The sequence below is a fragment of the Mustela nigripes genome, chromosome 5 (assembly GCF_022355385.1).
Source record: "Mustela nigripes isolate SB6536 chromosome 5, MUSNIG.SB6536, whole genome shotgun sequence".
Classification (NCBI taxonomy): Eukaryota; Metazoa; Chordata; class Mammalia; order Carnivora; family Mustelidae; genus Mustela; species Mustela nigripes.
The window spans coordinates 28365771-28376295 of NC_081561.1; the positions used below are offsets into that span (position 1 = coordinate 28365771).

The 10525-nt window shown below is 45.2% G+C and overlaps 2 protein-coding genes across 2 annotated transcripts in view; both read right to left on the bottom strand.

The window, feature by feature from the left end:
• Nucleotides 1-621: 621 nt before the first annotated feature.
• LSM2 (LSM2 homolog, U6 small nuclear RNA and mRNA degradation associated) lies at nucleotides 622-8426 on the bottom strand. Its single transcript, XM_059399888.1, has 5 exons — nucleotides 8079-8426; nucleotides 7366-7433; nucleotides 1605-1635; nucleotides 1429-1488; nucleotides 622-1124 (listed from the first exon to the last, which is right to left on the bottom strand). Exons 1-5 carry the CDS (start codon nucleotides 8409-8411, stop codon nucleotides 999-1001), a joined length of 618 nt encoding a protein of 205 aa, XP_059255871.1. The 5' UTR covers nucleotides 8412-8426; the 3' UTR covers nucleotides 622-998.
• Nucleotides 8427-10138: 1712 nt separating this feature from the next.
• The window catches only part of HSPA1L (heat shock protein family A (Hsp70) member 1 like), a 3918-nt gene continuing 3531 nt past the window's right edge, over nucleotides 10139-10525 (bottom strand). Inside the window, exon 2 of the mRNA XM_059399889.1 lies at nucleotides 10139-10525. This exon is cut by the window's right edge and continues 1851 nt beyond it. Within this exon, the coding sequence (XP_059255872.1) occupies nucleotides 10441-10525 (85 nt within the window). The 3' untranslated portion in view covers nucleotides 10139-10440.

Consider the following 10525-nt stretch of genomic DNA (forward strand, 5'->3'; position numbering starts at 1 on the left):
GCCCAGCGGGCAGCCCGGGAACCCGCGGGCCGGGCGCTGCCGCCCCAGGACCCAGGGGGCGCCCCGCCTGCTCCAAGAGCCTTGTTCCTCCCGCAGAAGCAGGCGTCAGGCCGGGTGGCCCGGAAGATCCCTTAGAACTGAGAACTCCGGTGTGGAGGAAACTCCTATTTGCTGAATGAACCGGTTTGACTCATTCCCAGCCCTAACTCTTCACGATGAAAAATTATGTCACTTGTATTAATCCGTTATATTCCGAAAGCGTGAAGTGGTTTGGCTGGGTTGAGGAGACAGTCTGGCAGCATCGGGTGCATCTTGGTGTCTCATAACATTAACTGTCAGGTTCACAGGACAGACATGGAAAGGCAACAGGTACTCCTTGTGGGTACAGTACAAGCAGAAGACCACCGGAGGGCAAGCCATACAGGTAGGGGCATGTTCAAGAAACATGCTGTAGCTCAGGTGAGGTATTACATAGTTTACACCAGGGAGAAGAGTGTTAGATAATGCTGGGAATTTGGGCTGGATTCTTGGCTGGGATAATAGAGCAGCAGGGCTTGGATGACTTCAACATCCCTTTCCCACCCTCCAGGCTCGTTCCCAAAACACACACAGAACCAGAACTAGAATGTGCATCATAAGTTTATTCCCGATGCGGGACAGATTCCTTCCATCCCCAAAATGAATCACATGCTGTCCTGGAGAGATCTAGGAGATTCTCCCACTATATCCAGGGAAGGAGTGAGAAAGGCAGGTGCTGAGGACAAGGCAGGTCTGCAGTTCCCCAGCCTACTTCTCCTCCCCTCCTCAACAGAGGAGAGATGCTCCCCACTATTATTCTCATCCACTCATCCCTTGAAGGAGACAAAAAAAAAAAAGTCTCCAATATTCAAAAAAGACCAAAAAAAAAAAAGACGAAAAGCCTTCAAATATGGGAGAGGGGTCCTGGGCTGCAACATGAGGTGCAAGGTCACCAACAGAAGAGGGACAGGGAGGAACCGTCACTGTTTCTGCTGCAGGGCCTCCTTCCTTGCTGCGTCCTGTAGCAACTGTGTGTCCACCTCATCTGCTGGCAACTGCACATAGCGGACCACTGAGCCCCGGATGAAGCAGTTCTTCACTGATAACTAGACCCAGACAGATAAACAAGAAAACACCCTTAAAAGTGTCTGTTATCTGGGGCACCTGGGTGGCTTAGTCGGTTCGGCATCTGACTCTTGATTTTGGCTCATGTAGTGATCTCAGGGTGCTGCACTGGGTGGTGTCCCATCTGCCTGTCCCCCATGCCCCCCACCCTAGCTCATGTACTCTCTCTCTCAAATAAACACAAATAAGATAAAATCTTCAAAAAAAAAAAAAAAAAAAAAAGAATGTCAGCTATCCACCCAGGAACTTCCTGCTTTTGTTTCCTCTTCACCATCACCAACTCACCATGTGAGGGTACTTCTCAGGGTCTGTAACACTGATGTCAGTTAGTTTGATGTTGAGATACTAAGAAAAGAAGACAAACACCATCATTAGCTCTAGAGACAAGATGCAAACACCCAGCCCTGAAACTCTCCCTTCTCCTTCCCCAAGACCTCATTCTAGGCTCCTACATATCTCACCTGGTCCACAGAATGGAGGGTTCCACAGATGCTGTTGGGGGAGAAGACGAAAGAACCCAATCAGTTTACACCAAAATCAACCGAGAGACAACTTCAGACCATGGATAAGAACATAGCCGGGGGTTGAGGAAGGCAGAAGAGAGAACCAAAAGGGGGCATTCCTAAGCCCAGGATCAAGAAAGACAATGCTTTTATTGCAGTGTTTATTTTAGACCTCACATCTCCTAAAGCCAAGGCACTCTTTTTTTTTTTTTTAAGATTTTATTTATTTATTTTACAGAGAGATCACAAGTAGACAGAGAGGCAGGAGAGAGAGAGAGAAAAGCAGGCTCCTTGCTGAGCAGAGAGCCCGATGTGGGGCTTGATCCCAGGACCCTGAGATCATTACCTGAGACGAAGGCAGCGGCTCAACCCACTGAGCCACCCAGGCACCCTCTTAGAAGCTAGTATTAAACAATTGTTACAAACTAGGCCCGTGTTCCATATAGTACTTGCAATCTTTACGGATACCTCACAAGGTACCTCTTACCAAACAGGGACTCAGAGATTGTGTAATGTGCACAAGTGTAAAAGAAACAGGGACTTGAGGCCACATTTGTCTGATACCCCAAACCAGCAGCTATTCTCAAACATCTGTTGGAACCCCATATGTAAAGTAGACAAAGTAGCTTAACATTGTTCTTGGTGATGCAGGCACAAGATGTCCCCTCCTTTTCTCAATCCCTGGGCCCTCTGAAATGTGAATGAGGAATGCTATCAGGTCACCAAGGCTCCAAGTCATGCTACCTCTCTCTCAACTTCTTTACTTTCTGTGAGTGGCCTCAACAGTCTCACAACCTCAAATTCTGAGTTGTACTTCACCATCCTCCATGACCCATGTCCCCATCATTTGGTGACATTTTCCTAACATCTCTAAAATTCTCTTTCTAGTTTGACTTCTACAAGCCAAGGTCTTATTACACCTCAGTCTAGGCCAGCCTCCATCCTGGCCACCTTCATCCTAACTACCCTGCATGTCATCACCAGATTCTATGTTCCTTAGAACAGTGGTTCTCAAACACTGATGTGTGCTCAAAGGTTTCTTAAGTCTGAGACAAAGAAACACAGGTTAGGATAGCGTTTGTTGGGTGCATATGTAGTATGCTAAAGGTTGTCAATATTTTCCTCCCTAAGAATAATTCTTTAATTGCCCTTGCTATTTTTTTGTTATTAAAAATCTTTCAGGCTGCCTGGGTGGCTCAGTAGGTTAAGTGTCTATCTTAGGCTCAGGTCATGATCCCAAAGTCCTGGGATCAAGTCCCTATATTGGTCTCCTTGCTCGGCGGGGAGCCTAATTCTCCCTCTGCCTGCTGCTCCCCCTTCTTGTGCTCTCTCTCACAAATGAAATCATAAAAAATTAAAAAACCTGGGGTGCCTGGGTGGCTCAGTGGGCTAAAGCCTCTGCCTTTGACTCAGGTCATGATCCCGGTGTTCTGGGATCGAGCCCCGAATCGGGTTCTCTGCTCAGTGGGGAGTCTGCTTACTCCTATCTCTCTCTCTGCCTGCCTGTGATCTCTGTCTGTCAAATAAATAAAATCTTTAAAAAAAATTTTAAAAACTTTAACGAAATGACTGTAATGTGCCGTTGCTTAAGTGTCGGGCTCTTGGGGGCATCTGGGTGTTTCAGTTGGTTAAGAGTCTGTCTTCAGCTTGGGTTGTGATCTGGGGGTCCTGGGATCGAGCCCTGCATCAGGCTCTCTGTTCAGTGGGGAGTCGGCTTCTTCCTCTCCCTCTGCCTCCTCTCCCTCCCTGCCCTGTTCACGCTCTGTCTCTCTCTCTCACATAAATAAAATCTTTAAAAAAAGAATTGTAAAGAAAAGGGGGGAAAAAAAGCATTAGGACTCTTGATTTTGGCCACCTTCAGGTCTTCAGGTCATGATCTTAGGGTCATAAGATCGAATCCCGCATCAGACTCCATGCTCAGTCTGCTTAAGGCTCTCTCTCGCCTGGGTTGCTCAGCTGATTAAGTACTGGACTCTTAATTTCTTTCCTTTTTTTTTTTTTTTAAAGTTTTTATTTATTTATTTGACACAGAGAGAGAGACATCGTTAAGTAGGTAGAGAGGCAGACGGGGGGGGGGGCAGCAGGCTCCCCACTGAGCAGAGAGCCCGATGTGGGGCTCAATCCCAGAACCTTGAGATCATGACCCGCGCCAAAGGCAGAGGCCTACCCCACAGCTACCCAGGCACCCCAGGACTCTTAATTTCTTGATATTGGCTCAGGTCATGATCTCAGGGTTGAGATGGAGCCCCACATGGGGCTCACACAGAGCATGGAACCTGCTTTTCTCCCTCCTCCTCCTTCTGCCTCTCTCCCCTCTTAAAAAAGACTGACTCTCTCCCTCTCTAAAATAAATAAATCTTTTTTAAAAAAGTCTTTATCTTGCCAAAAATAAAGCTGGCAGTTCTCTGTTGGGCCCCAATTTTTGATAAATTTTAAGTCTTTAAAATCCGCTGCCTGAGAAACATACTTCTTCATGATGGTTTCCCCACATCCCTGACTGCTGGAAAGACTTTGACAACACCGTATTACCTTCTGCAGTGGTGAAGTCACTTCCGAAAAACTGCATAGGTGGTGTCATTTCATTCAGTCTCTTAATATCTGGCACAATGGTCTGAAAACAAGCATGAGAGCAAAGAACCCTTCTCCCATACCAATGGACTATCTTCAAATCTTCTAAGTCCGTGTTTTAGGACATGGGGCTATAATGTAAGTCATTCTTGCCATATGGAAGACCCAGAAAGAAGAAAAGAGGAAACCAAAAACAAATCCTCTCATAGAATTGCCTAGCTGGTTGATTTCCATACTTGTCTCTCTATATGGCCCCAATCTATACGCCATCAATGTTTGACATTGACATTGACATCAGTGTGTCAAGGTTTCCCACACTGAGAAATTATCTCAAAAAGAATCATGGAAGATACTGTTGGGGGCAGGTGGGAATACACTGATTCAAAGTTTCTAAAGGTGGGAACCCTGACTGGCTCAGTCTGTTTAAGCATGTGACTCTTGACCTTGGGGTTGTGAGTTTAAGCCCCACCTTGAGTGCAGAGATTATTTAAAAATAAAATCTTTAGGGATGCCTGGGTGGTTCAGTGGGTTAAAGCCTCTGCCTTTGGCTCAGGTCATGATCCCAGGGTTCTGGGATTGAGCCCTGCATCAGGCGCTCTGCTCGGTAGCAAGCCTGCTTCCCTTCCCCCCCCCCGCTGCCTGCCTCTCTGCCTACTTGTGATCTGTCTGTCAAATAAATAAATAAAATCTTAAAAAAAAAAATACAATAAAATCTTTAAAAAAAAAGTTAGGTATTAAGGAGGGCACTTGTGATGAGCACTGGGTGTTGAATATAAGTGATAACACTAAATTCTACACCTGAAAATATTACCCTTTATGTTAACTGGAATTTAAATTAAAAATTGAGAAAATTAAATAAACAGAATTTTCTAAAAGAGCATCACGTAGTAATACTTTAAATATTATTTAGTTTAAAGGAAAGTTTTTTAAAGGATTTTTTTCTAAAGAAAAAGATGTGTACAAAGTTGCACACATAATGATGTTGGGGGCAGCATCATTTGTAAAAGCAAGAAACAGCCTAAATGTCCAAAAGCAAAGTCTTGATTAAATTAGTTCCCGCCAGCTAATAAAAATGCCATATAGGGGCGCCTGGGGGGCTCAGTGGGTTAAAGCCTCTGCCTTTGGCTCAGGTCATGATCCCAGGGTTCTGGGATTGAGCCCTGCATCAGGCGCTCTGCTCGGTAGCAAGCCTGCTTCCCTTCCTCTCTCTCTGCCTGCCTCTCTGCCCACTTGTGATCTCTGTCTGTCAAATAAATAATAAAATAAAAAATCTTTTTAAAAAAATGCCCAGACATTAAGAATGTTAAAGATCAACTTTATTGACATGGAAGATATCCACAACATATTGCTGAACAAAAAGCAAGTTTCACAGTTGCATAAAGAGTATGACCCCATTTTTATTTATTTGTTTTTTTCAAATTTCTATTTAAATTCATTAGTTAACATACAGTGTAATGTTAGCTTCAGGTGTAGAATTTAGTGACTCATCACTTACATAGAGCACCCAAGGTTCATCACAGCAAATGCCGGCCTCAATACCCACCAAATCCGTGCCCCCACTCACCTCCCCTCCAACAATCCTGTTTGTTCTCTATAGTTAAGAGTCTGTTTTCTGGGGGCACTTGGGTGGCTCAGTTGGTTAAGTGTCTGCCTTTGGCTGAGGTCATAATCCCTGAGTCCTGGGATCGAGCCCCACTCATCAGGGAAGCCTGCTTCTCCCTCTGTCTGCCACTCCCCCTGCTTGTGCTCTCTCCCTCTCTCTGTGTGTCAAATAAATAAATAAAATCTTAAGAAAAAAAAGTTTTCTGGTTTGCCTCTCTCTTTTCCATGTTCATCTGTTTTCTTAAATTCCACATATTAGTGAAATCATATGGTATTTGTCCTTCTCTAACCAATCGTTTTTAATTTAAGAGAGTGCAAATGTGGGGCGCCTACATGGCTCAGGGGGTTAAACCCTCTGCCTTCGGCTCGGGTCACGGTTCCAGGAGCCTGATCCCAGGGTCCTTGGATGGAGCCCCACATCCAGCTCTCTGCTCAGCAAGGAGCCTGCCTCCCCCTCTCTCTGCCTACTTGTGATCTCTGTCAAATAGATAAACAAAATATTTTAAAATAAATAAATAAGAGTGCAAACATGTGCAAGCCAGACAGAACTGGACTTCAGTTCTGGCTGTCATTTACTAGTTGTGTAGACTTAAGCAGTTAACCTGTCTATGCTTCAGTTTCCTCATGTGTATAAGACAACAACAATAGTATGTGTGCTACAGAGTTGTTAAAAGAATTAATGTTAATAAATGTAAAGTATTCAGAATAGTGCTTAGTTGATAAGATGTTCTCAAATGTTAGCCATTTTTCCTTCTTTCAGCACACACTTATTAAGCACCTATGATATACTAGGCCTATTGCAGAACTCAGGTACACAAAGGTGAGCTTAAACATGGTCCTGGTCCTGTAGGAAGGACAGGCTGTAAATACTAAACATACTTTTATGAAATCACAATTTCAGAAGCACCTACTAGGAAGAAAATAGACTATATAACAGATACTACTTTGGCTAGAAGGACCAGGAAAAAAGTCTCTCCAAGGATACAGCATTTACTCCATGTCCTGGTTGCTAATTAGAGGCTAATGAGACAACGGGGTAGAGGCTGTAAAAGCAGACATAAGGGACTGCACTGGTCTTCAGTTTATCCTTTACGTTCTCTTTAACAAAATGGAAGTTGCGCCACATCTACCATTCTGCAACAGCTGTTCATATCAATACATCTATTCCTCTGTGACAGCTGTATATTATGAAGTGTCACAACTTAACGCATTCCCTGTAGATGGTTATTTGTTTCCAATTTTGGGCTACTGCAAATAAAATTACAAACGCCCCTGTAATACACCTTTACTTGTGGAACTGATTCCTACATTTCCATAATTGAGTAAACAGTTTAATCAGAAAAAAACAAAACTATGTTCGTTTTGTAAAAACAAATTTAGCGATGCCTCTGCCCTCTCATGGCTCTCTAGTACTTTAACCAAACGGCACAGGTCATTTATTTCTTTTCTATCTCTCCCACTTTGTCCAGCCCTCAAATCATACTTGTCAAAGGGGTTCCAGAGCCCCGCATATACCCACCCGCTACGACTTGCAGGAACAGGTGCCTACCTCAGGTCATTCTTGAGTTCCACGACCACATCCTTGCCCACCAGGGACTTGAAAAAGGAATAGAAGAGCTATTGGGCGAGAGAGGGAAAACTATCACCTGGGAAGTTATACACAGGGTAGGAAGGAGTGCCCCTCCCTCTGGTAGTATTTCCAGTACTGATATTGGGAACCCGGCCACATCTCTGGCAGTTCTCAAAACTTCACAGGAAAAAATACTCTGTGGGCCCCCGGAACACAATACTCCGGCTGGAGCCCAAACACACTTCACTTCCCCTGACTTAAAGCTCCAGAGAGATGCTCTGCCCTGCACCCCTCTCGCTCTCCGGGTCGGGCTTTCAACGACCTCTCCTGGGTTCCTCTCTACCCCCCAACCCCCAGTGGGCACAACTGTAGAAAGCGTCCCATTCTCACCCTCCCAAAGCCTGGCCTCCGTCATAGAAATACTCCTCGAGGTCAAGCTTTCCCCTCCCCTCCTGTCCCCAACTCTTCCACGCGTTTCTTTTGTTCCCGCATAAGGGTAAAAAAAAAAATCCCATGAGCTCCCAGGTGTGTCCCCCCCACAGAATGCAAGGCGCAGGAACTAAGAATAAAGAGCAAACCCAAGGGCCCAACTCTGGCTCCGAGGGTCAAAGCCTCGACCGCCTCCCCGCTCCCCAACCTTCGGCCCGCCTGCGCTCCCCCAGGGCGCCCCCTTGTGACGTCACGGTACCTACCATGGTGCTCAAGCCGCGGGCTGCCGGCCGGACGGGGAAGGCGAGGGCCGGGAACCGCGGGACTGGGGCCGGGCGGCAACCGGGATGCAAGCCCGCGCGTGGGGCGGCACAGAATCGCGCAGACGCAGCGAGAAGAGCCGGGGGAGCTCTGAGTAATGACAGGAGCGCACTGTCGACTCGCGGACCTGGGAGAGCGGGCTGTGGAGAGCCGCAGGGGCGCTGAAGCCGGGGAAAGGGGCGGGCCTTCCTGCCTTCCCACTTCCTCCCGGAGTGGCGGGCTTCTACCACGCAGGCGCGAGCCCCAGCTGTTAGCCAAATTTTCAAGAGGTTCATGGCCTCTCTGGGGTTTTTTTCTTGATGGTGCTGCCCACGGTTCTAACACCCTCCAGACACTCTATTGAAAACTGTCGAGGAACTTGGGAAAACTCCTGATTTATGCACTTTTCTATATCCGTTACACTTCGATAAAAAGTTAAAAAAATAAAATGTTGGGGCGCCTGGGTGGCTGTGGGTTAACCCTCTGCCTTCAGCTCAAGTCACGATCCATCTCAGGGTCCTGGGATCAAGCCCTGCATCGGGCTCCCTGTCTGCAGGGAGCCTGCTTCCCCCTCTTTCTCTGCCTGCCTCTGCCTACTTGTGATCTCTGTCAAATAAATAAATAAAAATCTTTAAAAAAATGAAATGTTGCAAAGTCCCTGAGATCAGGAGCCTGAGCACTGATATTGATTTTATCAAGGGTTCCCAATAGAAACAGGGTTTTAGGAGGGGGGGGATTGGGGTTATGGGTGAGCCTGGTGATGAGTATTAAGGTGGGTACGGATTGCACCAAGCACTGGGTGTTTTATGCAAACAAGCATGGAACACTACATCAAAAACTAATGATGTACTGTATGGTGACTAGCATAATATAAAATTTTAAAAGGTTCCCAATAAACATATTTCTCCCAAGGACCCAATCTCAGTCCATGTTTCTTACACCCTTTAAAAGTCCATGTTTCTCACACCCTCCTTACACCCTGTAAAGGACTGAGTAAAACCAAACAAAAACTTGCTCAGGGGTAGAAATTCCTATTCTAATATTTGACTTCCAAATATGTTCCCTCAAACACTAAAGGACACAAGTGTACAGTTACACAGACTTATACACTCATGCCCCTAAGGGTTTTATAAATATATGATATGACACAATAGGTGAAAATATTTTCTTCAAGGAATAAGACTACAAAATCTCCATTTCTCATCTCCCAGAAAAGTACCCATTTGTCAGCAGTTTGTTTTAAAAATGTTTTCTGTATGTAAAGGATGTAATAATAGACTCTATGAGTACACAGATGCTGGATGCCCTAGACCTCACCTTTAAATGTCATAAGGAGAACATCAATCAGAAGTTTGTTCCCCCAGCTGAACCCTAAGTACCTAAACCGGTCTTTCACTGAATATAAGCAGAAACTACAGTGAGCAACTGCTCCAGCTGGAGCTAAAGGTGCCTGATGATTAAGAGTCATTTTCCTGCTGGAAACAATTAGCTCATGAAAATTCAAACACTTTCCCCTAGCCAGTTTAATTAATCATTCACAATGGGTTCACAATCAGACCACACTCACACTCTTCATGAAATCGTTACCTTACTTTTTAAGGTACACTCACAGTCTAAAGATACCAAAAAAGGGGTGCCTGGCTTGCTCAGTCAGAAGAGCATATGACTCTTCATCTCAGGATCATAAGTTTGAGCCCCACATTGGGTGTAGATATGACTTGAATAAATTAAAAAAAAAAAAACAGGGGATCCTGGGTGGCTCAGTCAACTGGGGTCTGACTCTTGGTTTTGGCTCAGGTCATGATCTCAGCGTGGTGGGATCGAGTTCCACATCGGGGTCTGAGCTCAGTGTGGAGTCCGTTAGGGTTTCTCTCTCCCCCTCTCTCTATTCCTCCCCTCAGTGTTTTCATGTGTGCTCACATGCGTGTATGTGCTCTCTCTCTAAAATAAATCTTTAAAAATAAATAAAAATAAACTTAAAAATAATAAATCAATAAAGATACCAGAAAAAATTTGTTTTAGGAACAAGTTTACTGACTGACATTTAACCATCCACATAGGAAGAAGAAAGTTGGGAGGTCAGAAATAAATAGCAGACATTCGAATTCATCAAATGGTTCAGAGGGGCCTAGTTTTCCTAAAAGTCAGAAACATGGACTGTGAAAAGATGGTATACAAAAGATTTGTCAGAATCCGAAAGGATGGTAACTTAGGTTCAGGACAGTCAATTCAATAATCATAACAACGTTTGAAGATGAGGGGAAGAAAATTCACCTTAGAGGCACCCTAGAACCCTCCAGCTCCGGATAAGATTAATCTACTTCTTCAATGGTGGGGCCTGTGGCGGCCCTTCCAGGAGTATACCCCGTCCCACAGGAAGGCCCAGTACATCCTCCCTGGTAGAGTTTTG

Coding starts and splice junctions, on each gene's coding strand:
- LSM2 (XM_059399888.1), bottom strand. CDS start 8,411: ATGAACCTCTTGAAAATTTGGCTAACAGCTGGGGCTCGCGCCTGCGTG. Junction 1,636..7,365: donor GAACTCAAGAATGACCTGAG/GTAGGCACCTGT, acceptor CTCCCCCAACAG/CATCTGTGGAACCCTCCATT. Junction 1,489..1,604: donor CCCTCCATTCTGTGGACCAG/GTGAGATATGTA, acceptor TTCTTTTCTTAG/TATCTCAACATCAAACTAAC.